Source organism: Peromyscus maniculatus, chromosome X (genome assembly GCF_049852395.1).
Source record: "Peromyscus maniculatus bairdii isolate BWxNUB_F1_BW_parent chromosome X, HU_Pman_BW_mat_3.1, whole genome shotgun sequence".
Classification (NCBI taxonomy): domain Eukaryota; kingdom Metazoa; phylum Chordata; class Mammalia; order Rodentia; family Cricetidae; genus Peromyscus; species Peromyscus maniculatus.
In genome coordinates, this window is record NC_134875.1 from 91,755,823 (window position 1) to 91,783,205 (window position 27,383).

The window sequence follows — 27,383 nt, forward strand, 5'->3', positions numbered from 1 at the left end:
GTTTTCAACCTTCCTAACTCTGTGACCCTTTAATGCAGTTCTCCTGGTGTGGTGACCCCCAACCATGAAATGATTCTCATTGCTACTTCAAAACTGTGATTTTGCTACTGTTAATGAATCGTAATGTAAATATCTGTGTTTCCTTATGGTCTTAGGTGACCCCAGTAAAAGGGTTGTTTGACCCCAAAGGAGTTGTGACCCCACAGGTTGAGAAACACTGATCTGTAAGCCTCCCCTGTGCTATGAATGAGATGGTAGAAGCCCTTAGTAATGAAGGGATTGTCTTAATCTTCAGTCAGTCATTGACATAACATCTTGGCCACCTCTCTCAAAGGAAACCAGAAATTTTTTTCCCCTAGGAGGGCAAGTGAACTTACATTTTTGTACACTGCGTCAGACACAATAGTGGACAGGTTTAGCTATGATTTTCAACATCATATGAAGTAGATATTTCCATTTCTTATATGAAGCCTAGATGGTTTATATTTCTTACCTAAGCAAACTTAGGGGCAAAACTCATGGATAAAATGAAGGTAAATTGAACTTTTAAACCTTTGCTGTTTTTTAATGCTGGGCAGTGGTGGCACACCCCTTTAATCCCAGAGGCAGACGGATCTCTGAGGCCAGCCTGGTCTACAGAGTGAGTTCCAGAACAGCCAAGGCTACACAGAGAAACCTTGTCTCGAAAAATAAAATAAAATTACAACAGAAGCCCCGCAAACCTCTGCTTTTTCAGTTGAACATAATAGGCCATTTCTCCAGTGTAATTCTTTATAGCAAACGTTGTCTCTATAGACAATGTAGTTTTCTTTACATTTGTTCTGATAAACAATGAGAAAGTGGACTAATTCTAAAAGTGTCTTTGTTTTATCATTTCAGAACTGTCAGGTTAGTGCCTACTACATTGTCTTACATTGAAAGAGTTTATTGAATTGTCTATGGAAATAGGAGAAACAGTATGTAGATACACATTCAGGTCTTAATTTTGGGTATCTGCCAGCAGTACGGACTTGGGAGAACCGCTTAATCCTACCACACTTAATGCCCTTTTCGACAAAATAGAAATGATAGCATTTAATTATTAGATTGCTTTATTGGTGTGTGCCATACAAGGTATTGCATATAGTAGGTACTCAGTAGACATTGCTTATGGGTTTATAATAAATTGGTGGCACATTTTCTACATGAAACTACTTTCTAGCTAAGAATAAAAGGTATGTAGGAAACTCTTAACCTTGAATTTTTTTATTTCAGCTGTACCAACTGATCATTTCCCAAGCAACAGAAGTAGCACGTTAAGGTTATTTGTGCTATCAATTATGACTGGCTTTGAACTCCCTTTATTCACTGTGGTCATTCACTAAACATTTTGCCTCAGTGAACCTCAGAAATGGGTATCATGTGGCCTTTACCTAACTATTCCTGCCTCCTATACTCACAATTTTTTGCCTGTGCTCAACAAGGCATCCGGTACTCACCAATTTATTGTTAGGACTCTAGATCTATAGTCTTCCAGAATTATATTGATATGGGTTTGTGGTGGCATTGGCTGCCTAATGATTGTTACGTGACTCTAGCTCAATGTGTCTCAACTCGTGGGTCACTATCCCTTTGAGGGGGTCCAACAACCCTTTTACAGGGGTCACCTATGTCCATCAGAAAACACAGATATTTACATTACAATTCATAACAGTAGCAGAATTACAGTTATGAAGTAGCAGTGAAATAATTTTATGGTTGGGGGTCACCACACCATGAAGAACTGCATTAGAGTCACAATGTTAAGAAGGTTGAGGATCACTAGCATGCAGCGCATCACAGCTCTGTTAAGTTCTGTATACATCTGTACTTCTTGCTCTCTGTTCTGATGCACCATGTTGCCTTATTGTCACTGTATTACTCAGAAGTGTGGTTATGAAGTCATCTGATAGTTCTGTATTTGTGTGTGCATGTGTGTCCATGGGTGTGGAGACCAGAAGGCCGGAAGCCAACTTCGGGTGCCCCTGCCTCCCCATTGCTTGGATTGCAAGAGTGTGTTACTATGTTCCAGTTTAGATTAAAGTCTTACAAATGCAGCTAGAGAAAAGAAGTCAGAGAGCTACCCTAAATTATGTTCTGCTCAAATGTATTCAATTTAACATGATTAACGGGAAAAACACATTCCAAACTCCAGCATGTACTTGACAGTGTTATTAAAAAAGCAAGCTATCTAGACGAGCAGGATCATTTCGTTGGATTTTCAGGCCTCGCTGCTCCTTTTCCCTTTTATCGTTCTCCCTTTCCACTCACTTCCCCACGCCTGCTCTTTTCTAATCAGCCACACCAAGTGTTATGGCTGAAAGCTGGCTGGAGATAGCTTTCAAGTAATCCACACAGGAAACTGTATTTTAGAGGGCACTGATTGCTGTTCGTGGTGAGACAGGTCATGGAAGATGTCCTCAACCCTCTTTTATTATACCACTTCATTAACAGAAACAATAATCATTTTCTATCTCCTGTAAATTAATTGAAAAGAGAGTTAAAGGCATCATCCACCATGGAAAAATCTTGTCTGTGAACTCCTGCTCTCAGGTAGCTAGACAGATACTTCTGGTTACCTCTTGAGTCCTCCACAAGGAGGACTCCCCACAGGAAACTGAAAGGCATTGTAATTTCTGTGCCTCGTCTTCTCAGGTCTTCGTGACTATAGAGCTGTACAGAAGGAACCACGCAAACCATAGGGCTCTGCACATGAATAGTTCTCTCCAGCTTTGCCGTGGAAGGACAGAATATAAAACACAAAGAGCCAGGCTAGAGCTGAGTGAGAGAGTGCATGCAGAACCCTAGCTTTTAATCCCCGGGGCTGAAAGCAGACAGAAACAAGAGAATCCAAGGATCCTGAAACCAGGGGGAAACACCCCTGGGAATGTATTACAGCTAGTGACTTACTTAAACTTGCTGAGTCAGAATTTTCCAAGCTCCTCACTGCTTCCTCTTTGTCATCTTCTAAATAGATGTTAACTGGTAATAGCAAATGAGAGGAAGCATATAGAGAAATGTAGACTAAAACTAGAAAATAAAAATCAAGGAATGTAGAGAAGCCAAGTAAGTGGGAGAGGGAGGAATGTGGTCAGATAATGGGAACGAATAGCTGGAAATAACAAGTACAAACAACCCTTTTGAGAGGACAGTTATTAAAAACCGAGGTTTTTTTGATATGTTTATTATAAAAATGGTTGCGAGAACTCCTTGAGTTAAGCTAAGTATTCAACATCTAGGATAAGAAACCTTTAATGTATATGAGGAAAGCCACAGAAAAGTTGTAAAAATCAGGCATTTATTTTTAGGCTCACTAATTAGTGAACTAACTAAAAAGATTTATGCTTCTGTTTAAGCTGATGTATAATTAAAGTAGCTAAGTACAAAGAATTTGTTCTTGAAGCTAAATTAGAATGTAGGAGGAAAAACTTGGGATTTTTAAGCTATTCTGCATTTAAAAATACAAACCTTTCAAAGCACGATCACATCTTCCAAAACGTCATTGAGAAGCTATAATGGGCAAGGTGCTGTGATAGGTGATCTGGGGATATCAAGACTTTATTTATCTCCACGGGTTTGTAACAGTCTGATAGTCCAGTTCCACCAGTCAAGTACTGTCTGAAACAGATTCTCTTAGATCGTGCCTAAAGGTTGAGTTTTCTAGAGAGTACTGATTTAACTGGTATTCCATGTAGGACTTGGATATTAAAATAGTAAATGGTAGGAACACTGAATGGAATGGTTTTTAAAGTGATGTAGAGTTGTCAGATAGGCTGAGGGTCTCACCAGTCTAGAATACAGTCATGCTCTGAGAACTGACGGTGCATATAGCAGACAGTTTGATGTTGCTGGCCATGGCTTGATCATCACCAAGCATTACTGGTTGCTATTTAATGAACTCTACTTCTAAGAGTAAGGAATATGTCAGTGTTCAGTGGTGAACACTAAACCTCTGTGAAGAAGGTGCTATTATTTATGGGTGGTAAAAATGAGATATAGAGGGGTAGAAAAGTCTCTGAGTGCTTAAGATTCAGACCCAAATCTAGCTCCAGTACCAGATCTTATTACTGCTGTTCTGTAGAGCCATGCAGTTTTAGCTGAATCATGAGGTTCAAAACTTACGAAAGAAGAATTTCATCTGGCCTGTAAAAATCCAGATTTATAGTTTAACTTAGATAGTAGCTACAATGAGATTAACTATGGCAATACCAGCATTTTAGTGCATTTAAAATTAAATTATATGGATCAATAGGAATAATGTCTATTTGAAGCAAAACTACAAGAATCTCCTCTAGAAAGTAGTTGTTGGATGCTTATTTCTGGAGTATTGCATCCCTTCCCCTTTTACGTGGGATGGATATTTAAGGACTAATATATGCATCAGAGCACTAAGGGGCAAGTGAAAGAATCATCCATTAAAGGTTTACCTTCAGTATACTCGCTTAGAATGAAGGAAATGATTTAAGACCAATCTTGATTCTCACTTGTTTGAATATGGAAATGGCATCCAGGTTGATGAGAAAGAAAAGATCCATCACAGATGACTTTCAATAAAGGGTACTTTTGTTTCAAGTTTTCTTTTCTAGAAAGGAAAGGGAAAAAACAGAAAGTGAGTGAAAGCATTGGAAAATATTGTGTGGCTGGGCAGTGGTGGTTCAATCCCAGCACTGGGGAGGCAGAGGCAGGCAGATCTCGGTGAGTTCAAGGCCAGCCTGGTCTACAGAGTGAGTTCCAGGACAGCCAGAGCTACACAGAGAAACCCTGTCTTGAAAAAACAGAGAAAAGAAAAGAAAATATTGTGTGTGAATCCCTCAGATGCTGCCTTTTTTATGTAGGAAAAAATAGAGTTTGGAGGGGGCTGGTCTTGGCTCATTCCAGAACAGCTTCCAGGGAGTGTGGAGCATCAAGGAGGCCTAGCATTAGCAGGGAGAGGGGATAGACTCCTAAGTATCACAGAGTGGAGGGCCAGGGTCATGTGTTGTTACATGTTCAAAGTCTGCCCCCTGCCTTACAGATTCGGGCAGCTAAAGTTCAGAAACATGGCAAAGCTTAGCAAATGTTTCACAGCTGGGGCCAGAGGGTATTCGTGTTCCCCAAACTTACATCCTTTATTTCACATCTGTCCCCAGCCATACGTTTGTAGCAGGGTTAGGGAACTGCTGGGGCTACAGGACAGTTGGGAAGAGGGCCCAGGTTTCCTCTTGTAGGTGGCCAGGTGCCTTTTCTCTCACCCTACCCTGTTTATAGGAATGCACAACCAGCTCCAGAAGATTCCCTGACCATGTCTTTTCTGTTACTTTTTTATTTTTATCTGATATGTAGTAATCTGTTTCTATTAATCATATTAATGGAGTAGCATATAATGTTGACATCAGGTTAAACATATTTGTCTCCTTCAACATTTGCTCCTTTCTCCTGACAAACTTTCAGAAGCCTTCTCATGTTTTGAAATGGATGGTGCATAGTTGTTAGACATACTGTACCGAATTACACTTGAGCTTAGCAGCCCCCGATAAAATCCCACGCCATCCCTACTGTCCCCAACCCTAGGAACTCTCATTCTAGTCTCAGTGTCTGCTGTCAACACTGGAGGGAGTTCACATGCTACTCGATCGCTGTACCTGCCTTACCTCACTGACCTGTATGATAGGGTGTTTCTGTCTTGGATGTGTCATAGTGGATCATTCACCTGGGAGGACATTGTAAGCTATTTCTTTTGAGACATAATACTGCGTGGCTTAGAGTCCCTCATTTGGAATCACAGAGCTTCTGCTTCCAGGGTGGCAGAGCTGTGTGTTTCCTAAAGAAACATTGGAAGCAAACTCTTTGCAAATGTTTGGCACACAATAGGAACATTTACAGAATGAATGGCTCATGGTGCCTCCCCAAAAATCCCTGTGAGCAGGAGTGCATTTATATGTGGGACTGTTTCTGTACTTGGCCATTTCCCCACAGTGTGTATTTGAAAACACTCAAATTATATCCCAGGTCAGTTTTATATTGTGGCCGGTAACACTAGGTACATATTTGTGTTAAGAAAAAAATTTTTTAAGTTGCCTCTTGGAATAAATGTTCCTTTTCTCTTCTAATTAAGTGGTTTTCTTAAACTTGCTATTTCAGAAAAATTTAGCTAGATACTGTTATATTACTTAATTTTCTTTTCCTGACCAGTAGTAATTCTGTTAACATGAGAGCATTTTATGTCTCTGGATGTTAATTTTGTGGAATTTTTTCACCTCTTAATAGGTAGAGATAATGCATGTGAAAAAACTTCATACATGTTTCTGCGCAAGGAGCTTCCTGTTCGACTGGCTAACACAATGAGAGAAGTTAATCTTTTGCCGGATAATTTGTTGAACCGCCCTTCGGTTGGATTAGTTCAGAGTTGGTAAGTAAATCACTCTACAATGCGTGGAACATTTTGGCATTGGAACCATTTTCCACAGAAGTCTTTCTGGGAATGAGTTATTCAGGATACCTAAGTTTTCCTTGCATCTAAACACTTTTCTTTTAGCTATTCTTTTAAAAACTGGCCTGGTGGTGGTGGCACACACCTGTAATCCCAGCACTTGGGAGGCAGAGACAGGTGACCAGCCTGTGAGGCCAGCCTGGGCTACAAAGCAAGTTCCAGGACAGCCGGAGCTGTTATACAGAGAAACCCTGTTCCAAAAAACAAAAATAGTTTCATTTTAAAACCGTTTAATGAAATTATCTTAAACCATAAGATGCTTCCTTAACTTTTCACTTTTTCTCTTGTTATAAACACGGTTGTTTCATTTAAAAAAAATTAGGGAATAACATAAAAGAATGGCAATGCAGTGGCCAGGTATCAGTGAACCCACTTTCATTAAAAAAAAGAAGCAGTGTCTCATGTATCCCAGACTGGCCTTGAATTCAATTTGTAGCCTAGGTGACCTTACCTTTCTGATCCTCTTGCCTCCCGAGGGTTGGGATCACACACGTGTGTCACCATGTCCGGTCACTGGGGATTGAAGCACAGCTTTGGCAACAGAGCACCAGGCAAGCACTCCATCAGTTCAGCTCCGTGACTAACCCATTTGCTGTCCTTTGGCTAGGGAGATGTTTTCTACTTTCAGTAAGTCTCAGCCTTGCCTCTTTTGTTTTTGTTTTAAAGATCTACGATGGAGATGAGTGAAGAGTCAAATCATTTACAGGGGAACCTCACATGGAAATAGTATCAGTTCCATGCTTTGCTGCATCTGCTGTATGAAAGATCTCAAAGTTAAAACAAAGTTAAATCAGTTCTAGCTCTGGTTATAAGGCATGTATTCTGTAACAGAAGGAGCAGAGTTTGTGATGACTCTCCTCCCTAGGTGAGATCACCGAGTGGGTAGGAGGCTGTAAGAAAAGATGTTGTGTTTTTAGACAGGGGTTTGCATGTTTGGTCTGCTCTGCTATAAAAGCATTGTGGAAGTGTCTGGAGAAAGCTGGAGGACTGTAGGGACCAGGTGGCGTATACACATTGCTAATCAGGAGCAGTGCTGTGAGAACAAAAAAGGGGCAGAAAATGCGGCCTCTGTCCTGTTCTGTTCCTTTATGGGTGGGTGGAACTGACTGGTGCAGAGGAGCAGGAGGGCATCATAAAAAAACGTCATGAGCTGGAAAACTAGAGAGTGTGTGGGGCCTTGCTTCTGATAGAGAAGGGCCATTCAGCGGCATTCCTCTAGAATATGAAGTTCTTCTGAGAAGCACTGTTTTATGCTGTGAACTTGCATGGCTTAGGGATTGACCTAACTCAGGTGATGGGGAGTGAAGAAAATGATAGACTGTACACAATCAGAAAAGCCAGACTCAAGTAAGCTGTGCGTTCTGATGGAGTTGCGTCAACGTCACTGAAGAGGTGGATTTGTTGTATACAGCTGAATAAGGAGTTTAGCTCAAGTTGAACTGTTCTAGGTAGGGGATCTCTGTAGGGGAACAGTCTCAGGGTGTAAATATCTGGGAGGAAGAAACTTCAGTGGACATTTTCTGTACACACTGTCAACATCTACCTGTTGACCAGGGGATGCCTCTACCATTCCCATGAATCCGAGGCATTGGCATCCTCGACATGGCCATGCTCATGTCAACAACATGCATTCACTCAGGACTTCATCTGATACTTACACGTTCACTGGGGACTTCCTCCATTACTCACAATTTTAGATGGTCTTGTAGGTTCACTGTCTAACCCCGTTTCCAGAAAAGCAGCAAGAAGCTCTTGACTATGAGGTTTATAGTCCTCAGGAAAGATCAGAGAAACTGACTATGGATTTGATACCATAGTTGCCTTCTGCTCTGGACTCATAGCTTGTTTTAGAGAGGGAAGGAGCAACAAATGCTTGTTTGTGTGAGACTTCTTTATTGCTTCAAGACCGTCATTGGAAATTTTGCTGCAGAAAGTGTAAGTCAGCTGGGCGGTGGTGGCGCATGCCTTTAATCCCAGCACTCGGGAGGCAGAAGCAGGCAGATCTCTGTGAGTTCGAGGCCAGCCTGGGCTACCAAGTGAGTTCCAGGAAAGGCGCAAAGATACACAGAGAAACCCTGTCTCGAAAAACCAAAAAAAAAAAAAAAACAAAACAAAAAAACAAAACAAAACAAAACAAAAAAAAAAAAAAAAGAAAGTGTAAGTCACTGTCAGGGACCACTATGTTGAAGATCCTAGGTATGCAAGGTCAAGTCCTTTGATCTAGTAAGTGGTAGCAGATCATTGCTTATGTAGCAGATACTTCAGGAACTTCAAAGTGAATTACTATCTCTGAAATGTTGTCCAACATTAACCAATTTTCCAGACACCAGCTGAGTGTTCAGCAACTCTGTTCAATCCTGATACTGAGTATGTGAAGTCAGCACAGAGCCCACAGTTTAAGGGCTTAGTTCCCCAAGACTGACACCACACCTCAGATGCCATGTGCGTGCTTTTGACTGACTGACTGGACATTGAGTTTCCATGACCCCCTTGTGAGGTTTATAATTTACTCAAGTGGATTATGGAACTCAGGAAGTCACTTTTTTTTATGTTTACAGGTAGACTGTAAAAGATGCCATTCAGAAACAGCAAAGATGGTAGAAATATATTGGACAAGATGTTGGTGTAGCTTTGTAGCATCTGTACCCCCTTTGAGTGTGCTCTGTTGGCGCCTCCAGGTGTTCAACACAAGGATTTCAGAATCTTCTAATTCAGGCGTGTTTAGAGAGTTTCATTTTCAGGCCTCATGCCTCCACAGAGGTTGGGGATTGGATCAAAAGTTACAGCTCCCCAGTCACTTGCTCATTGTTTTGATCAGGATCATGTTGACACTCTCTAAAGGTCCCACCCTAACTGACATCATTAGAATAACTCAGATGTGAACAATAGATGCTTCTTATGCATAGCAAAAATACTCCTGTCATTCTGTAAGTTTGAAGGTTTAGGAACTGTACCAGAAACCAGGAGTAAATAGCAAATTTACTTTTTTTATTTTACACACACACACACACACACACACACACACACACACACACACACACACACACACACACACTGGCAAAGTGACGTACAGACTTAGATTACTGTATTTGACCTTTGTATCTTCCCATTGTCCATGTCTACTTCAGACTATATGTATACCATTTCTTTTTGTCCTTATACGTCCTGTTCTGAAAAAATAATTTCCTACTTAAGAATTGCAAGAGTAGTAGAAAGAATTGCCATCCAGCTTCACCTGTAACATTTGGTTATATTTGCTCTTTCATAATTCATGTTTAAGTTCTCTTTCCCACCTTGACCCTTATTGAGAAATATGATCAATCCAGAATCTTTTTCTGAAGGCCTAACATGTATTTTTCTAATATATATTGGTGAAGTTAATTTTACTCTGAGAAAGAACCTTCTTGTATTCTTGATGTACACTTCAGGATCAATCCAGGGCACTTCTTAAAATTGTATGTTCTTTTTGCCAGGTGTGGTGGTGCATGCCTTTAATCCCTGAATCCAGGAAGCAGTAGCAGGTCAATTTCTATGAGTTCAAGTTCATCCTGGCCTACATATTGATTTCTAGGCTAGCCAAGGCTACATAGTGAGACCCTGTATCAAAAAAATTATAAGGGGCTGGAGAGATGTGTAGCTAGAGTTTTCCTGCCTTGCCCACAGTCAAGACAAATCTTTGTCACCCGCCAGTCCCACTGACTGTGGGCCAGGCAGGAAAACTCTAGCTACAGAGATGGCTCAGTGGTTAAGAGCACTGGCTGCTCTTCCAAGGACCCGGGGTCAATTCCCAGCACCCACATGGCAGCTCACAACTGTCTGTAACTCCAAGATCTGGGATGCATTTGTAATAGCAGACGATTCAGCTGAAGCTGGCTTGTAGAACTAAAAGGGCCAGTCATAGGATGAGCTTTTCCTGTTAGTTTGTGTCAGAGACCCGTGAAGCTAGCAAAGCTATGTTTTATAGTGTTGGCTTTGTTTTCAGGTGAGCTTCCTTCCAGGTGGCGCACTGCCTTTAGCAGTGGCAGATTTCCTGTTTGTACAGCACACTGTAGAAGAGCAGAGAAGTCCGTTTCTTTCTCAGAGACCCCCAGCAAGTCTTCTGTGTACTTCTTTCAGCCTGACTTGAAGCATTAGGCCTATTCCTGAATCAGTCCCTGTGTTCAGGGATGCACACGATTCATAGGACCATGGGACTGATGAGTAATAACTGACCAAAGAAAATGGATCTCCCAGAGAAAAATGGAGCTACCTACATGCTTTGGAGGAAGCAAATTTGCCTGAAGCATTTCAGGGGTAAAACCCGAGTGAAAACTTGGGGTACTCTTATGAAAAGGGAAAGGATGTGAGACAGGCAGCTAATCTGGTGACTTTTCTTTTTTAGGTACATGCAAAGCTTCCTTGAACTTTTAGAGTATGAAAACAAGAGCCCAGAAGACCCACGCGTTTTAGATAAGTAAGTATGGTGCAATTTACCTGAAAGGAAAACTATGTAGGCAAAAGAATATTTTGATAAATGGAACTCGTGCTATTGGGACTCAAGAATTGTAACTCAGGGCTGGGGAGATGGCTCGCTTGTTAAAGTGCTTAACATACCTGCACAAGTAAGGGCCTGCATTTGGATCTGCAGTAGTCAGATGAACACTGGGAAGGTTTGGCAAGCTGCCTGTTATCCTAGTACTTGGGAGTCTCCAGGGAAGCTGGGGGCTAAACTACCCCAAACTGTGAGCTCTGAAGTTTAGCTGCCTAGCTAGACTATCCAAATAAGCGAGCTCTAGGTTCAAGTGAGAGACCCTGTTTTGACAAATAAGGTAGAGACAACTGAACTAATCTGGCCTCCACATGTATGTGTGTGAGAATCTGTATACTCACATTCTAACATGCATATACCTATATATACTACACCTACATCTGCGAACACAAGAAACTAGAATTCAGACAAAAGGTTTAATTTTCTTGTGGGTAATGACATTGAATTTTTTTAAATTTAAGAATTTAGCACAGTACACAAAGAATAATGAAACTTAAGTTAATACTTCATGGCATAATTCTTAATATATTTAGTCAGAGTGAGCTGGACACCAGTTTAATATAAGCATTGTGGTGAATGTTCCATCTAGTGGTAGTTTGAAGAATGCAGTAGCCTCCATATACACATGAAATGCACATGAATTATCTACCTAATCCATCGACTTAAAAAATATTTTCCAATGAGATATTACAGTTGATCTCAGAAAACTGTAGTGTTTTGTTTTGGAGAAACAGAAGTGTGTGTGTGTGTGTGTGTGTGTGTGTGTGTGTGTGTGTGTGTGTGTGTGTGTTCATACAACAACCTGAATTCTGCTGCTGACACTATACACAGAGACTACTGAATTCTCATGTTACTAGAAAGTATTTCTGTTTTCCATTTTTGTTTCCAACAAAACATAACTCCAGAAAACCATAGCTGTTAATGGGCTTTTTTCCCCAAGAGAAATTAAGTATCTCCACCCTAATTTCTTCCTGTTTTGGGAGTGTATGATGAATGCTCGCTGAGAACTTTCTTTTAAGTATAGACATAATCCATATAATTGTGAGACAGACACTTGACTCGGATGTTCCATGAAAAGAACTAGGGAAACACTATCCCATCAACCTTGGAGTGTTTTTTCACCCAGACGTGAATTCACAAACAAGGACATATGGAGGTCAGAAGTGTAGAAGAATGTTCTCAAGGTTGTGACACCGCAGAGCAGAGCACCTATGAGTCATGGTTCCTTTTCCTTAGTGCAGTGGTTCTTTGCATTGTACCATACTGCCGAAATGGCTAGTTCCAGTCAGGAGAAGGTAGCTCAGGGTTAGTTGTATTTTCTCTAATGGGTCTGTGAAATGTGAAAAGTGCAAGCATTGGGTTAGGGCCACACTTGCTTCCTTGCTTCTAGTCACTGCTGTCATTTAAGGTGTTGACATCAAATGGATTGATTCCAGGAGCTTTGTTTCCTGAAATCATTAGTTGGGGACATTTTGAAATTCTCAAAACGAAGCTGGCCTCTAGTTCTACATTTGAGGATATAGATTTGGAGAAGTACACAACTATTAATTCATTGCTATGGTTTTTCTGGAGTCCTGTCTCTGTAACAAAATTTCCATCAAGGACAATATGTAAATGGGGAGTACCGGATCCAGTGTGTACTAGATCATGGCAGTAGTTCTCAGTCGGTGAGTTTTGATAACTTGCTGGCTTTATGCAGCTAGTTTGGAAAGTGGAGATTGGAGAAGCCCCATGCTGTTAGTAAAGGAAGGAGTGAAAGGTGAGCTAGTGTCCTGAACATCCCTTTCTGTTCAGCTAGAGGTTATATGGGATCATTAACTGGGGTGTCATCTATGTAAATCAAATTGATCATCATGATAGAGATAGAAAAGCCCAGGAGGGTAGGGAGGTATTCTGAGAATTAATCTATTAAAGTAAGCCTCTTCTCTTCAAGTAAAGATGTGTCTGCACTATAATGAATTATTTCATTTTACTGATATTTAGTTTTTTTTTTTTTTTTTTTTTTTTTTGGTTTTTTTTTTTTTTTTTTCGAGACAGGGTTTCTCTGTGTAGCTTTGCGCCTTTCCTGGAACTCACTTGGTAGCCCAGGCTGGCCTCGAACTCACAGAGATCCGCCTGGCTCTGCCTCCCGAGTGCTGGGATTAAAGGCGTGCGCCACCACGCCCGGCCTGATATTTAGTTTTTAAATACATTGTTGGAAAGAGGTATATGAGGAAAAATTACCCATTGTAAAATTTCTTATGAATAATTGTGAACTTGGGCATTTTTTTGGTTTTGTTTTTGAGACAGGTTCTCACTGTGTGGATCAGGCTGGTTTTGCACTCAGAGATCTAGCTGCCTTCTATGCCTCCCGAGTGCTGGGATTAAGATGTAAGCCTGGCTAATTATGAACTTATAGTTTCAGAGTTTACTCATCTTTGCTATCATTGTATGTATATATTTGTTATAGAAGTATTCCATTGAGAAAAATAAGACTCAAATAAAAGAAAACGTATCCTAAATTTCCATTAAATACTAGGGGACAACCACAGCTAACATTTTCTTCTACCCTTATGTACCCTAAGCATTCATATTGCATGAGTGTGAAGTTTTTGTTTTTGTTTGGGTTTTTGTTTGTTTGTTTGTTTTGATTTTTCAAGATGGAATTTCTCTGTGTATCCCTGGCTGTCCTGGAACTCACTCTGTAGACCAGGGTGGCCTTGAGCTCACAGAGATCCTCCTGCCTCTGCCTCCCAAGTGCTAGGATAAAAGCATGTACCACCACTGCCTAGCAATTTTTATAAAAATAATTGTATACAGTAGTTCTTGGACATTATTAATAGTTTCACAATACAATCGTGCATCACTTAATGACTGATATACCTTTAGAGAAATGCTTCATGAGGACAATTTGTTTGTGTGAACACTGTGGAGTATCCTCATGCAAACTTAAGAGGATGACAGCCTTACTAGGGGACATAATCTTTTGGGGATACTGTTGTGTATAGAGTCTGTCATTGAAATGTTACTGTGGAGCACATAGCTGATACTTATACACACAAACACACATACACACACATACACACACACACACACGCACACACACATTTGGCTTTTTGAGACAGTATTTTTTCTGTGTAGCCTTGGCTGTCCTGGAATTTTCTCTGTAGACCAGGCTGGCCTCAGAGATCCGCCTGCCTCTGCCTCCATAGTGCTGGGATTCAAGGTGTCTTCCACCACTGCCCGTCACATAGTATTAATTCTTCTACAGATAGGCCATGCAATTTGACCCATTAGTGTTGAATTTTAGACTGGTTTGTAGTTTTTAAAAATACATGTATGTATGTATGTGTGTGTGTGTGTGTGTGTATATATATATATATATATACATATACATATACATACATACATACATATATATATATATATATATATATGAGTATATGTGCATAGGTGTTTGTCATGTTGTGTGTGTAGAGGTTAGAGGATAGCCTTGGCTGTTGGTCTTTGCCTTCACTTTCTGTGGCTTCCAGAGATCCAAACTCAGGTCACCAGGCTTACACAGCAAGTGCATTTATCCACTGAGCCATCTTGCTAGCTCAAACAGTACTCCTAAAACAGCTTTTATTTTCTTTCTCTCATGTCCACCCCTCCTCCTCCACCCCCATGTTCTGTGTGTATGATACATGCATGTATGTTTGTGAAAGCAGTTTTTAAAAACAGCTATTCACCTTGTTCAGTTGTCTCCCCAGCGTTGATCCTACAAGTGGAATTATCCTCTTTGGACTTCAGATATATTTGGTTAAGTTGCCCTTAGCAAATGTTCCATTTAGTGCCCACACACAACCTACACTGGCTATTATTTGCCATCCTAAGAAAGAAAGAACAGTTTCACATAGTTTACTTTGCCTTTGTGCTGGGTAATTGGTTGGCATTTGTGCTTGCTTTTTCATAGATTTCCCCACTAATATTAGACCCTTTTCCTAGTTTCTCAATAGGATGTTCATCTTCACAAAGTATAAGGACTTTTGTGCCTTCTTTTATTCATGTGTGTTTTTGAAATTCTGCAGTTATCTTTATTTCTTTATGTTATGTGTTTCTGCCCTTGCTAATAAGCTTAGAACAGCCTTCTTTATTTTAAAGTTACATACTTAATTCAGCTGGTTTTCTTTTATTGTTTGTGATTTCATTTCACTCAACATTTTTATCTTTTTCAAAAGAAATGAACTTTTATGTATGGTTTATGTGTATACACATGTATGTATGTATATGTGTGCATTTTCATGTGGAGACCAGGGGTTGGCTGTCTTCCTTGATCACTCACCTCATTTTTCCAGACAGGCTCTCTCACTGACAGGGAACTCGATGTTTTGACTAGAGTGGCTGGCCAGCGATCCCCTGGGATCCACCTGTCTCCACTCCCCTAGCTCTGGGTTTCTAAGATGTGCTGCCACACCTGGCTTTCATGTGGGTACAGAGCCTCCTCACTTTACCTCCAAGCCATCTCCCCAGTCTCACTCTTTCATTTTTCATTTAATTGGGGCTTAAAGGCTTGAAATTGTTACATGATTAGACCTCTGGCCTAATCGGTTTAATCATTCCCTTACTGACTTACATTGTTACATTCTTTTCTAAATTTATTCTTATTCCATGTGCTTTGGTGTTTTTTCCTGCTTGTATGTCAGTGTGAGGGTGTCAGATCCCTGGAACTGGAACCACAGACATCTGTGAACTGCCATGTGGGAGCTGGGTATCGAACCTGGGTCCTCTGGAAGTGCCATCAGTACTCTTAACTGCTGAGTTATCTCTCCAGACCCCCATTGTTATACTCTTAATATGCTACATTTTGGTGCACATCTACTTACTCAAACTTTGAGCCTGGCTCCATAATTTTTTTTTGTTGTTGTTTCATTGCTTGACTTATTTTTCTGTTTTTAAAGTCACTGTATTTCATATATTTTTTCTATACATGTTTTTAAATTTATTATTTTTAATTTTATATGCATGGGTGTTTTGTCTACAAAACATGTGTACCACATGAGTATTTGGTGCCTATGGAGTCCAGAAGAGGGTGTCAGCTCCTCTGGGACTAGACTTAAAACCGGTTATAAGCCACTATGTATGTCTTAGTTAATGTCATATTGGTGTGAAGAGACACCATGACCACTGCAACTCTTTCAAAGGAAAGCATTTAATTGGGATTTGCTTAGAGTTTCAGAGGTTTAGTCCCTTGTTGTTGTGGGAGGAAGCATGGCAGCATGCAGGCAGCTGGAGGAGGAACTGAAAGTTCCACATCTGGGTCCACAGGCAGCAGGAAGAGAGAGACACTGGGCCTGACATGAGCATGTGGAATCCCAAGGCCCCCAGCAACACGCTTCCTCCAACAAGGCCACACCTACTCCAACAAGGCCACACCTACTCCAACAAGGCCACACCTACTCCAACAAGGCCACACCTACTCCAACAAGGCCACACCTACTCCAACAAGGCCACACTTCCTAATAGTGCCACCCCCAAGCATTCTTTGGGGGCCATTTTTTAAATTTTTATTTTTTTTATTTTTTTATTTTTCGAGACAGGGTTTCTCTGTGTAATAGTCCTAGCTGTCCCAAAACTCTCTTTGTAGACCAGGCTGTCCTCGAACTCACAGAGATCTGCCTGCCTCTGCCTCCTAAGTGCTGGGATTAAAGGTGCCTACCACCACCACCCAGCTGGGGACCATTTTTATTTAAGCTACCACAGTGTGTAAACTAGGTCCTTTGGAAGAGCAGCCAGTGCTCTTGACCACTGAGCCATCTCTCAGTCCCTTCTCTATACATCTTTACAGTAATGTGCCAGAATCCTTGAAAATGATTTGTGAGTTTGATTGGAGGTGGGCGTCTTCCTATATTGTGCAGGCTACTCTTAAACACCTTAGCTCAAGTACCCCCTTCTTCCGCCTCCCGAGTATCTGGAACTACGGGTATGTGCCACTGTTCCCGGCAAATGAGTTTATTTCTGTTGAGTTTTTATATCTACATTGCCTCATGTTACCCTGCCAGAAGGAGATGATTTCAAATTCTTGCTCATGAAAAGCGTGGCACTCTTTATTCAGAGAAGAAGCTCTTGCTTTAAGACTCCATTTGTAAGTCCTTAGAGACTTTGGCAGGATTGTCCTCATGTTGTCAGGAGAAGCACTGATATGTTCTGTAATTCTTAGTAAAAAGAAAAAAAAACATTTATAGAACTCCAAAATGTAAGTGCATTCCTAACAAATTATTTGAACTTATTTTTAAGCTTTACAGAACTTTTTACTACTTTGGATAGCTCTGAAGGAATTTTGGTAGTAAGTTTCAAACCAAAGCTTGAATTAAGTTTTAATGTTTATGACTACTTCCTTTTACTATCTGGTAAAAGTAGTATTTATTCTTATAAAGAGTACTAGCAGATAACTAGACAGCGGTGGAAGTGTGTTCCGGTCCATGAACTACAGACTTACCACTTTGTTTCCTTCCCATGCAGCTTTCTCCATGTTCTGATTAATATCAGAAACAGACACAACGATGTTGTTCCTACAATGGCCCAAGGCGTGATAGAATACAAGGAAAAGTTCGGGTTTGATCCATTCATTAGCAGTAACATCCAATATTTCCTGGACCGTTTTTATACCAACCGCATTTCTTTCCGCATGCTCATTAACCAACACAGTAAGTGGGTTATGTTGGGTCCAGTTGTGAAAAGGTAACCACATTGATTTTTCTGGAAAGTTTTCCTTGTGTTTCACTTCTAATTTACTTAGACTTTTAGCTGTAGAAATTTCATTTCTAGTTCAGTTTTTCTTAAGTGAATCCTTCCTATTATAAACATCGCTTAATCAGTATTGATTGAAAGCTGTCGGAAGAAGACATTTGTGATGCTTACATTAGAGGCAGGACCACTGCTGTCTTTCAAGGGCTCTGCGCTACATTTCTGTGGAGACAAGGGACTGGTTTAATGGCAGCCACATTGACTTCTCAATAATTTCATGTACCTGGGAGTATTTTTTCTTAATCCATACATGTATTTTCTTTTTAGTTTTAAAAACATCAAAACTGGAAATATTGAATTGGCATGTTGGATATATAAGCAATTCCCTTTATTCCACAGTGATAGGAACAATCTGAGGAAGCAAGATTATCAGTCCATGATGCGACTTTGAGAGTTTTTTTAGTCTGTTCCCCATGGTGATAGACAGGGGAAACATCTAGAATTCTTTTCAGCACAAAGAACTTCTTGGCTGATTTCTAGTGTTGTCACCTTGCCTGATTTTTTTTTTTTAATTTTAAGGAAAAAGCATCCACATGTTTGGAGTCATTCTTGCTGATCAGAGAATGGACAAAGCATATTTTGTTTGTCTTACTCATTTTTTTTAACTCATTTAGATAAACAAATGTTATGGAACTCTTAAGTATGTATTTATGTATTTTTTAGAAACAAATGTTTGACAATTTATAGAGAAAAGGGAACTAAATGCTAGCCAGCTAATCTACTGAGATAGCAACAATTTCCAAGTGCTGATTGATTTAATATAAAGTCTACCTGTGAAAATTTGGCTTGAGCTGCTTTTTTTCTTTTCAGGTTCTTTAGGTTTTTATTTAGGAATAAAAGTTGGCAACTATTGTATAGAGTAAATGGAATATTTTTCTAAATTATATGAACAAATCTTGTTGGTGTACAAAGAATTGAAAAAGAACCTCCATGATGCAGGCATTGGTAGTGTTGCCAGTGAAGGTTCCTCACAACTGGCCTGGCTAGTGAACGTTGTGAATGTTTAGGGATTGGGATAAATGGCTGCAAGAGTCTTGAGCAGGGAGATAAGCTGCTACGCATGGCAGTGTCTTGATCTAGTTTCCATCAGCGGAAGGAGAAAGGATTGGGCACCTGCCATGTGCCGCTGCTTTAGGATCGACTGACTGCAACTGAAGAGACCTGAAGCACATACATCCTTCCCCCTTTTTGACTGATGTATTTACTCAGCCATCAGCTGGATTGCATTACTCTAAGTCATTGTGGATGCTGAAATGATTCTTAAAATAAAGAATCCTTTTTGACAGTTAGAAATGTATTTCTGTGCTTGGCCATCTCAGCTTGCTGTGTTTCAACCCCTTTCCCTCTCTTTTGTGTTCATTTAGCACTTCTCTTTGGTGGGGACACCAATCCTGCGCATCCTAAGCACATAGGGAGTATCGATCCTACCTGTAATGTAGCTGATGTGGTGAAAGGTAAGGATACCAACCCACTGTCACTGACCATGGCAGAAATCGCATGGTGGTTTGTTTGAGGCAGCTCAGCTGTAGGGTTAGGTTGCTGTGTAGTCTGTGATTCGTCAGGCCATGTTAGGTCTAAACCACTTAGTTCAAATAGGAAATATTTCTAGATTGGGAAAGGATGAATAATTTCTAATGCTCAAGTTTCAATCTCTACTTCATTGGTCAGGGTTTAGTTCTTTCTTAAACAGTTAACATTTCAGGAAGTTCTAAATTTTGACTTGCCATCATTTTAAACTATTTCCTTGTTGTAAAATGGGGCTGAGTTCACATTTGCCAAATCTACATGTATTTCTGTTTCATACTCCTGGTGTTAGAAGCTATATAGCAAGTGGGCTTAGCTGGATGGACACTATGCCAATAGTCCCCGGGTAGAGCAGGCCTGGTACTCATAAATCCCTGGTTAACTGAGGACTTTGACTTTGAACAATAGGTGTCCCCATTATTCGTTTAAAATAAATGCTCTATCAGGAAAGCTCAACTGGCTGTAACCCAGCAGATTCTAGTACTTCTTAAGTTTTTCCTTTGGGCAGATTCGTGTTCCCAACCTGTCTCCTTCCCCAGACTGCATTTCCTACTCTGCTTCTCATCCCTCTTGATATACTCAGGTGATGAGATGACATGACTCTACCTCTTCCTGGTTTTCCTCAAGGACCTTGGTTGCACTTGAGCAACCATTGCTAAGGACAACCTGTGCACTCTGTTTTCCTGGAGCTGCTTAGGCCACTGTTTTCTCAGAAGACATTTACTCACATTATTTCAGTTCTAAGGTGACTACGTCTAGCTGATACATCACACTTGGGTCTTTTCTCTTGAACTGTAATTGATGTAAGGCCAGGGAATGCTTCTTTACTTGTTTGATAACATATATAAAACCTTGGAGTGCCTATAGAGATAGATGATCTATAAATATTCTGTGGCTTGATACATTTTAGACACTTAAAATTGTTTAATAATTTTATTATTCAGAAGTGTGGGCTGGAGAGGTGGCTCAGCTGTTAGGAGCACTTGCTGTTTTTGCAAAAGACCCAGATTCTCTTTCTAGCACGCAACATAGCAGCTCACAACTGCCCATAACTCCAGTTTCAACATCCTCTTCTGACCTCCAGGGGTACCAGGTACACAGACATACATGCTTGCAAAACACTCATACACATGAAATAAAGTGAAAAATCTTTTTAAGAAATTACAAATAAAAAAATACCATACACTGGAATTAACTAGTCCCAAAGTTTATAGTTTTTAGGTATGATATTGATATGGTGGTAATGTTTTTAGTCATAGCTTTAGAGATATATATAGCTTCAAGAGATATTAAATGTCTGTACATGGTATGAAGTAAGGGATTTGCTTCAAAATTAGAGGATGGGGAGTGAAAAAAGACCGGACCTCTGTGAAGAGTAGTTGAGGCTTTGGTGAGTATATGGGGGTTCATTATACTGTGCTTTATACTTTGGCAAATGTTTGAAATTCTTGATGGTAAAGTTTGGAAAACACTCATTTTAATTGTCTCATTGTTTCTTTACAAAATCAAGTCTGACTAATTTTAGGGAGGTTATAACTGAGAACCTGTGGATTTGATAAGTATCGGGAGTTTTATGAAACTTACCAACTTCTGTAGTACAAAGAGATTAAGCGGTGCTGCAGTGCATCAAAGCCTTATACAGGGATTCAAGGAGGAATCCCCGTGACTTAACTGCTAAGACTGAAAGAACTTGTTTTCCGACTGGTGCTGTCAGCATTATTCTGTTAATTAGCAGGTAGTAACTACTGATGATGTTGTTATGTTGATATCTAATCTGTGCATACAAATTTCAGGATGTGCCAGAAACTTGTACATTGTTCTTAGTGTACGAATTTTGTGCAAAAACTAACCGCAGATTATTCAGAGTAGTTCAACAGATATTTGAAAGAAAATAATCCTGAAAGTTTATGCCTGAGTCTCTTAGTGTCCCTGTGTCAGTCAGCTCTCTATTGATGTGACAAAATGCCTGAGGCAATCAACTTACAGGAGAAAATATTTGTGTGGGTTCATTTAAAAAAGTTTCAGTGCACTGTTGCTTGGCCCCATCATTGTAGAATATTGTGACAGTGAATGTGTGCCAGAGCAAAGCTACTCATTTTATGGTAGCTGGGAAACAAAAAGAGAAAGGAGCCAGAATCCCAATATCCCCTTCAAGATGAGTGACCTAACTTCCTTACCCTTATCCCCCGTCCTCAAGCACCACGTCCCCGTCCCCATCTTCTCATAGCACCACAAGCTAGAAGCCATTTAGCACAAGCATCAGTTTTCTTTGTTCATTTTACTCACAACTCCAGTCTCTTCCTTTCTCTTCATTCTTCCAGTACTCACAGCTTATTTTTTGCTGTGCTGGGGACTGAACCTTGGGCTTTAGACATGGTGGGCAAGCACTTTACCATTGAGCTTTATTCCTGTCCTCTTTACTTTTTATTTTGAGATCCAGTTTCACCATGTCTGCCAGGCTGGCCTTGAACTCACTCTGTAGCCCATGTAGGGTTTGAAATTATCCTTCTGTCATGGGCTTCGCAGTAGCTAGGATTATAGGTCTACATTGTCAGGTATAGCCCACTCACAGATTTATCCTTACTCTTTTGCCATTTTTTTAATCTTCTGCCTAGTGCATTGCAGAAGTTTACTATATTCTAGTGTGTGATTTTGGGGGAGCACAACCAAAGCCTAGATTCCTGGCAAAGCTCTGAGTAGTGACTGTCACTCCCCATACTCCCGTCATTCCACTTCCCCCAACACATATGCCACGCCCATGTACACACACAGGTGCATACATACACATCCTGCCACCGTACTTCCGAGGGGAGGAGGGAGAACTGAGACACTCTGTTCCTCTGTGAATCTTTGAATAGCATCTCTCAGTAGCAGATTTCCTAAAGTTAAAAAGCATTGGAGGGTGGTTTGAGATCTGAAAGTATACACTACTGCAAAGCCTCATCCACATAATCAACTTTCCGACTACCTTCCTTCCCATCAAGGTGCTTTACACGTATCTACGTTTAGAAACCTTTCTTTCTTTTTTTTATTTTATTTTATTTTTTTTTTTTTTGGTTTTCTGAGACAGGGTTTCTCTTGTGTAGCTTTGCGCCTTTCCTGGATCTCACTTGGTAGCCCAGGCTGCCCTCGAACTCACAGAGATCCGCCTGCCTCTGCCTCCCGAGTGCTGGGATTAAAGGCGTGCGCCACCACCGCCCGGCAGAAACCTTTATTTTTTATAACACTGGTGATTGAACCTAGGGTCTCTCACATGCTGAGGAAACACTGCACAGCTGAACTATATTCTGATCTCCTCTTCATTTTTTATTTTGAGGTAGGATCTTGTTAAGTTTCTAGGCATTCTCTGAACTCAACTCTGTAGCCCAAACAGGCCTTGAACTTGTCCTTCTGCACGAGCCTCCAAAATATTGTTATTACAGTCCTGTACCACCGGAATAAGCACAGCTAAATGTCCATTCCAAATGGCCCTATATGTATGTGCATTCATGTGCTAGTGCTGTACACGTGTGTTTTTGTAGCCTTCACAAGTTTTTATGAACTAAAACTGATCGCATACTTAGGCCTTTTGAGACAGATTGCAGAAAACTTATGTAGAGGGTAAGAGTGCTATTTTTATTTTTGACTAGACAGTTGTATGAAGGTGTACAAGTAGGGGTGCATCCAGCGTAACAGTAACTGAACAGAACTCTCTTAAGCAAACCTCCCCTTGTGGCTTATTCAGCACATTAATTTCTACCTTTATACGTCTGTAAATTATAGACTCTGGAGTGAATGCCAGAATTAAGTGGTATAAAGCAAGTCCTATTATCCTTTGGGAGGAGCCTTCTGTGGTGACCCTTTTGCCTCCTTTCTTTGTAAGAAACTAGAAAATCCAATGGAAAATCCTGTGATGACAGTGTTTTAAAGATACAGACTTGCATCTTTGCTTTGGTACAAAAGTTGACTTCCTCAGCCATGCTAACTTTTCCATGTCGTTTTTATATGTTGTTATTGCTTAGCATGATCACATACAAATGGCCTCCTGAGTGCATGACCTTGTTTCAGCTCAGAAATAATATCTTATGTTCTCAATTTGGTCTCCTCAGGTTGCCAAAACAGATTCACTCTAGCTCCAGAAATAGGTTTATTAAATAATTAAGTAGGTCCTATGGTCAGGACATGAAACACTTGACAGTCAGAGCTGTAGATACTGGAATTGGGAAACAAACATATCAGGTTATGTTCTGGGTGTCTTGCAACTGGAGTTGCCAAGTTATGGCCTCTCTACTTGCCTTTTTTTTTTTTCTTTTTTGGTATGCTCTGGTTAACTTGACTGATGCCCACTTAAGACAATGCTAAACACTCTAGGTCTTCCTACATCATGATACTCCTCAGTATCTTTTAACTTATGGTCACCCTCAATTTCCATCTTGAGTTTCCAAAAGGTAGATTTTTATTGCTTCGGTTCATCTTGTTCTTACCTGTGACTACAAGTTTTAATAGTCTGGCCATGGTTAGCCTGGAGATCCATCGTCTTTGTGTTAGATGTTTTGTCCGCATTTCCCCAGTCAGCTATGTTAGGAGGTTGGAGGATCTACTGTTTTGGAAAACTAATGGATTCCACTTAGGATGGATTTGGGGGTAGGGAGACTAATGATATATATTGCATTATATTTCTTTGAAACTTAAAAGGGTTTCTAAAAAGTGGCATATTGATTCTGGAAATTTCTTTGTAAGGGAACACATAGGTCAGTATGGTCTTTGTAAACATTCCCGTAGGTGGTCAGGTCAAAAATGTGCAGAAGGTGAAGATGTGGATAACCCATCAGTCTCATCTCAGACACTTGCTAAGTAGGTCCCTGGCTCAGGTGTGGCTCAGTGAGCAAGGGCATGTGCAGCAAGCGGGCTAAGGAGTTTTTGTTTGTTCTGTAAGTTTGTCAAGACAGGATCTCAGCTAGCCCAGGCTGGCCTCAAACCTGGCATAGCTAAGAATAATCTTGAGCTACTGATCCCCTTCACTTTCTAAGTACTGGGACTCCCGGTGTCTTCCACCACTGCCAGCTCTGACTGTTTGGCTCATATGGGATAATGCAGAGCAAATTCATTTTGAATTTGTAAATTATTATTATTATTATTATTATTATTATTATTATTATTATTATTATTTCATTCTATGTGTATGGGTGTTTTGTCTGCATATATGCCACATGAGTGCCTTGTGCCCCCAGAGGCCAGAAGAAGGTGTTGGAACTCCTGGAACTGGAAGTACAGATAGTGATGAGCTGCTACGTGGGTGTTGGGAATTGAACCTGGGTCCTCTGGAAGAGCAGCCAGATTTAAAACAGTTAAGAAAACAGCTACTTAGATTATGCTAACAGGAGAGAATGTTGCTCTGTTACCACGTATCTCCAACAGGAAACAACTGATAAAATGGTACATTGCTAAGAAGGCAATAATTGGGGGTTTTAGGTGTCTTGGGTTTGGCAAGATAGTTGGAAAACACCTGCTTGTGTTGCTTTGATTAACCTTATGTTATTACCACATGAAAATAATGGTGTGGTGTCGTTTTCATTAAAAATAAAAGAATCTTGACTGGGGGAGATGGCTTGGCTCAGCAGTTTAAAGCACTGACTACTTTTCCAGAGGACTTGGGTTCAATTCCCAGCACCTGCATGGCAGCTAGCAATTGTCTGTAGCTCCAGTTTCAGGGGAATCTGATGCCCTCTTCTGGCCTCTCTGGCCACTGTAGACACACAGTATAGAAGACATCCATACAAAACACCTAGTCACATCAAGTAAAATAAAACAATACGTAAGCAGAGCTAATGAGATTGCTCAGTGGGTAAAAGTGCTTTCCACACAAGTATGAAGACCTAAGTTCAGGTTCACAGAACCTACATAAAACATCTGTCTCAAACAAGCTAGAAGGCTAGGGCTGACCTTGAGATTGTCTTCACACTTTCCTGTGTGCTGACTCACGTGTGTGCTTACATTCTCACACAGGAGCATGCACACATACACATAGACAAACACACATAAAAGACAAATAAAAATGGTCTTGTGGCTTTGTAATATTTCATGGATATTTATGTGTACTTTGTTCTGACAGGAATTTTAAACTTGAGTTTATAAGGTTTTTTTTTTCAGTTAGACTTAAAGTTATTGTGTATGACGTGTTCATTTAAAAAAATTTCAGTACTCAAATTCTAGCTCCTTATGTTGTAAATGAGTGATACCGTGGATTAAGTATAAAATCTGATAGTTGATGGAAGAGTTATATGGAAGATTTGGAGTAGAGACTTATAATCAAATAAGCTCCATGATCTGTTAAAATTTCCAATGTGTTATTTCTGAAAACTGATTCATGGCTAGAGATGGATCTGCTGGAAATACTCTATTACCACTGCAAACATTCTTAGCACAGTGACTATCACTTACATTTACTGGCAATAATAATAATTTCCCATGTTCCCTTTTCAAGATTATCAGTATATTCTGGCTGAAATATAGTACAGGTAAAAATAGTTTGTCTTCTTAAAACAATTTGATTTCTAATTTTAAAATAGTAAATTTTTATTTAGAGAACTTAATGTAAGGAGAGCTTAGAAAAACTCTAGGTGTAAAGGAAATTTCCATACCAGTAGCTGGATTTTGGTTGTTGGGATTTTTAAAACGGTTTTAATTTTGATGTTAAATTAACTTGACTTAAGCAAAGAATGCCGTTTTAGTGCTCCCAAACACCCAGTAGCCACATGATCACTTATGTTATGAGAGTGCAGAAACAGGTGATGTAGCCTTGACTTTTCAAGCAAGTGGTCACTTAATCTAGATTCTCTCCAAAATCACTTGGCTAGCCTGGAACTCTCTATGTACACCAGGCTGGCCTCAAACTCAGAGATCTACCCGCTTCTGCTTTTTTACCCTGAGTGCTAGGATTAAAGGCATGTGCCACCACACCTAGCCTACTTATGCTGATGTATTTTAAATGTCTGTCCCTAGGCCTCAAAACAGAGGTACTGCCTCAGAATTTCCAGGGGTTTATTTCACAATCTGAACTCTTTACACTCAACCTAACCCAAAAGGTGAACTAATAATAATCTATACTCTTTTAAAATTTCCTAATCCTTGCTTACCACTCTGGGACTCTAACGTCCAATCTAACTAAAAGGAACACTTGTTAGTGTAATTGCTTGAAGGGTGAAAACTTTATCATTGGCCAAAGGATTATTATTTAGCAAATGCTTTATTTTTGCTTTTGTAGTGTTTGGGATTGAACCCAAGGCCTTTCATAAACTAGGCAAGTACTCTCCTACAGAGCTACACCCTCAGCCCTCAATCAGATGTCTATTATGTATGTATTTTATCCAAAGCACTTTAGTATCCTCTGAGAATCTGCCCATCATGGTATAAACTTTTATTAGCAATACTCTCAGCATTCTCTGGATGGTGTGTGGAAATCTACATTGCAGTGTTTGAAGATTTTCAAGAATAATGAAGTAATTCTTAATTGTAACATAATGAAACTAAAATATTCTTATTCATATGTGATTTTAGGAGCCATACTAAGTTTGAAGTTGGCTGTTTTTTTTTTTTTTTTTTTTGGTTTTTTGAGACAGGGTTTCTCTGTGTAGCTTTGCGCCTTTCCTGGAGCTCACTTGGTAGCCCAGGCTGGCCTCGAACTCACAGAGATCCTCCTGGCTCTGCCTCCCGAGTGCTGGGATTAAAGGCGTGCGCCACCACCGCCCGGCGAAGTTGGCTGTTTTTATTTGGACTCCACTGTCCTCCACACATTGTATATGCCTAGCATGTTTCAGTGTACTCATAGTAATGCCAAAGCTAATGCCGTGGATAATTAGAACATTTAGTAGGTTTGGATTCTGTCACGGTTTTATAGTGAAAGGAAGTTCAATGTTAAAAAGTATTATATACCTGGAGGAGTTGAGGCATATTGACTTTGTATATAGATAGTGAAACATTGTAAATTTCAGCATTTGGGTCTTAAAAGTTCATGGTCAGCTTTTGTGCTATCGCGTCACTAGGTGGAGATGTAGCATTGTTTAGTAGACTAGCCAGAGCAAAAGAGCTGGTTCCTGATTT

At 40.2% G+C, this 27,383-nt stretch overlaps 1 protein-coding gene across 2 annotated transcripts in view; it reads left to right on the forward strand.

The window, feature by feature from the left end:
* Pdk3 (pyruvate dehydrogenase kinase 3) overlaps window positions 1–27,383 on the forward strand; it is a 62,891-nt gene that overhangs the window by 12,859 nt on the left and 22,649 nt on the right. For both annotated transcript variants that reach the window (XM_016008392.3, XM_006990116.4), the window contains exons 3-6: window positions 6,265–6,406; window positions 10,869–10,940; window positions 17,496–17,680; window positions 19,145–19,234. In XM_016008392.3, the coding sequence (XP_015863878.1) occupies window positions 6,265–6,406; window positions 10,869–10,940; window positions 17,496–17,680; window positions 19,145–19,234 (489 nt within the window). The remainder of the gene's footprint in view (window positions 1–6,264; window positions 6,407–10,868; window positions 10,941–17,495; window positions 17,681–19,144; window positions 19,235–27,383) is intronic.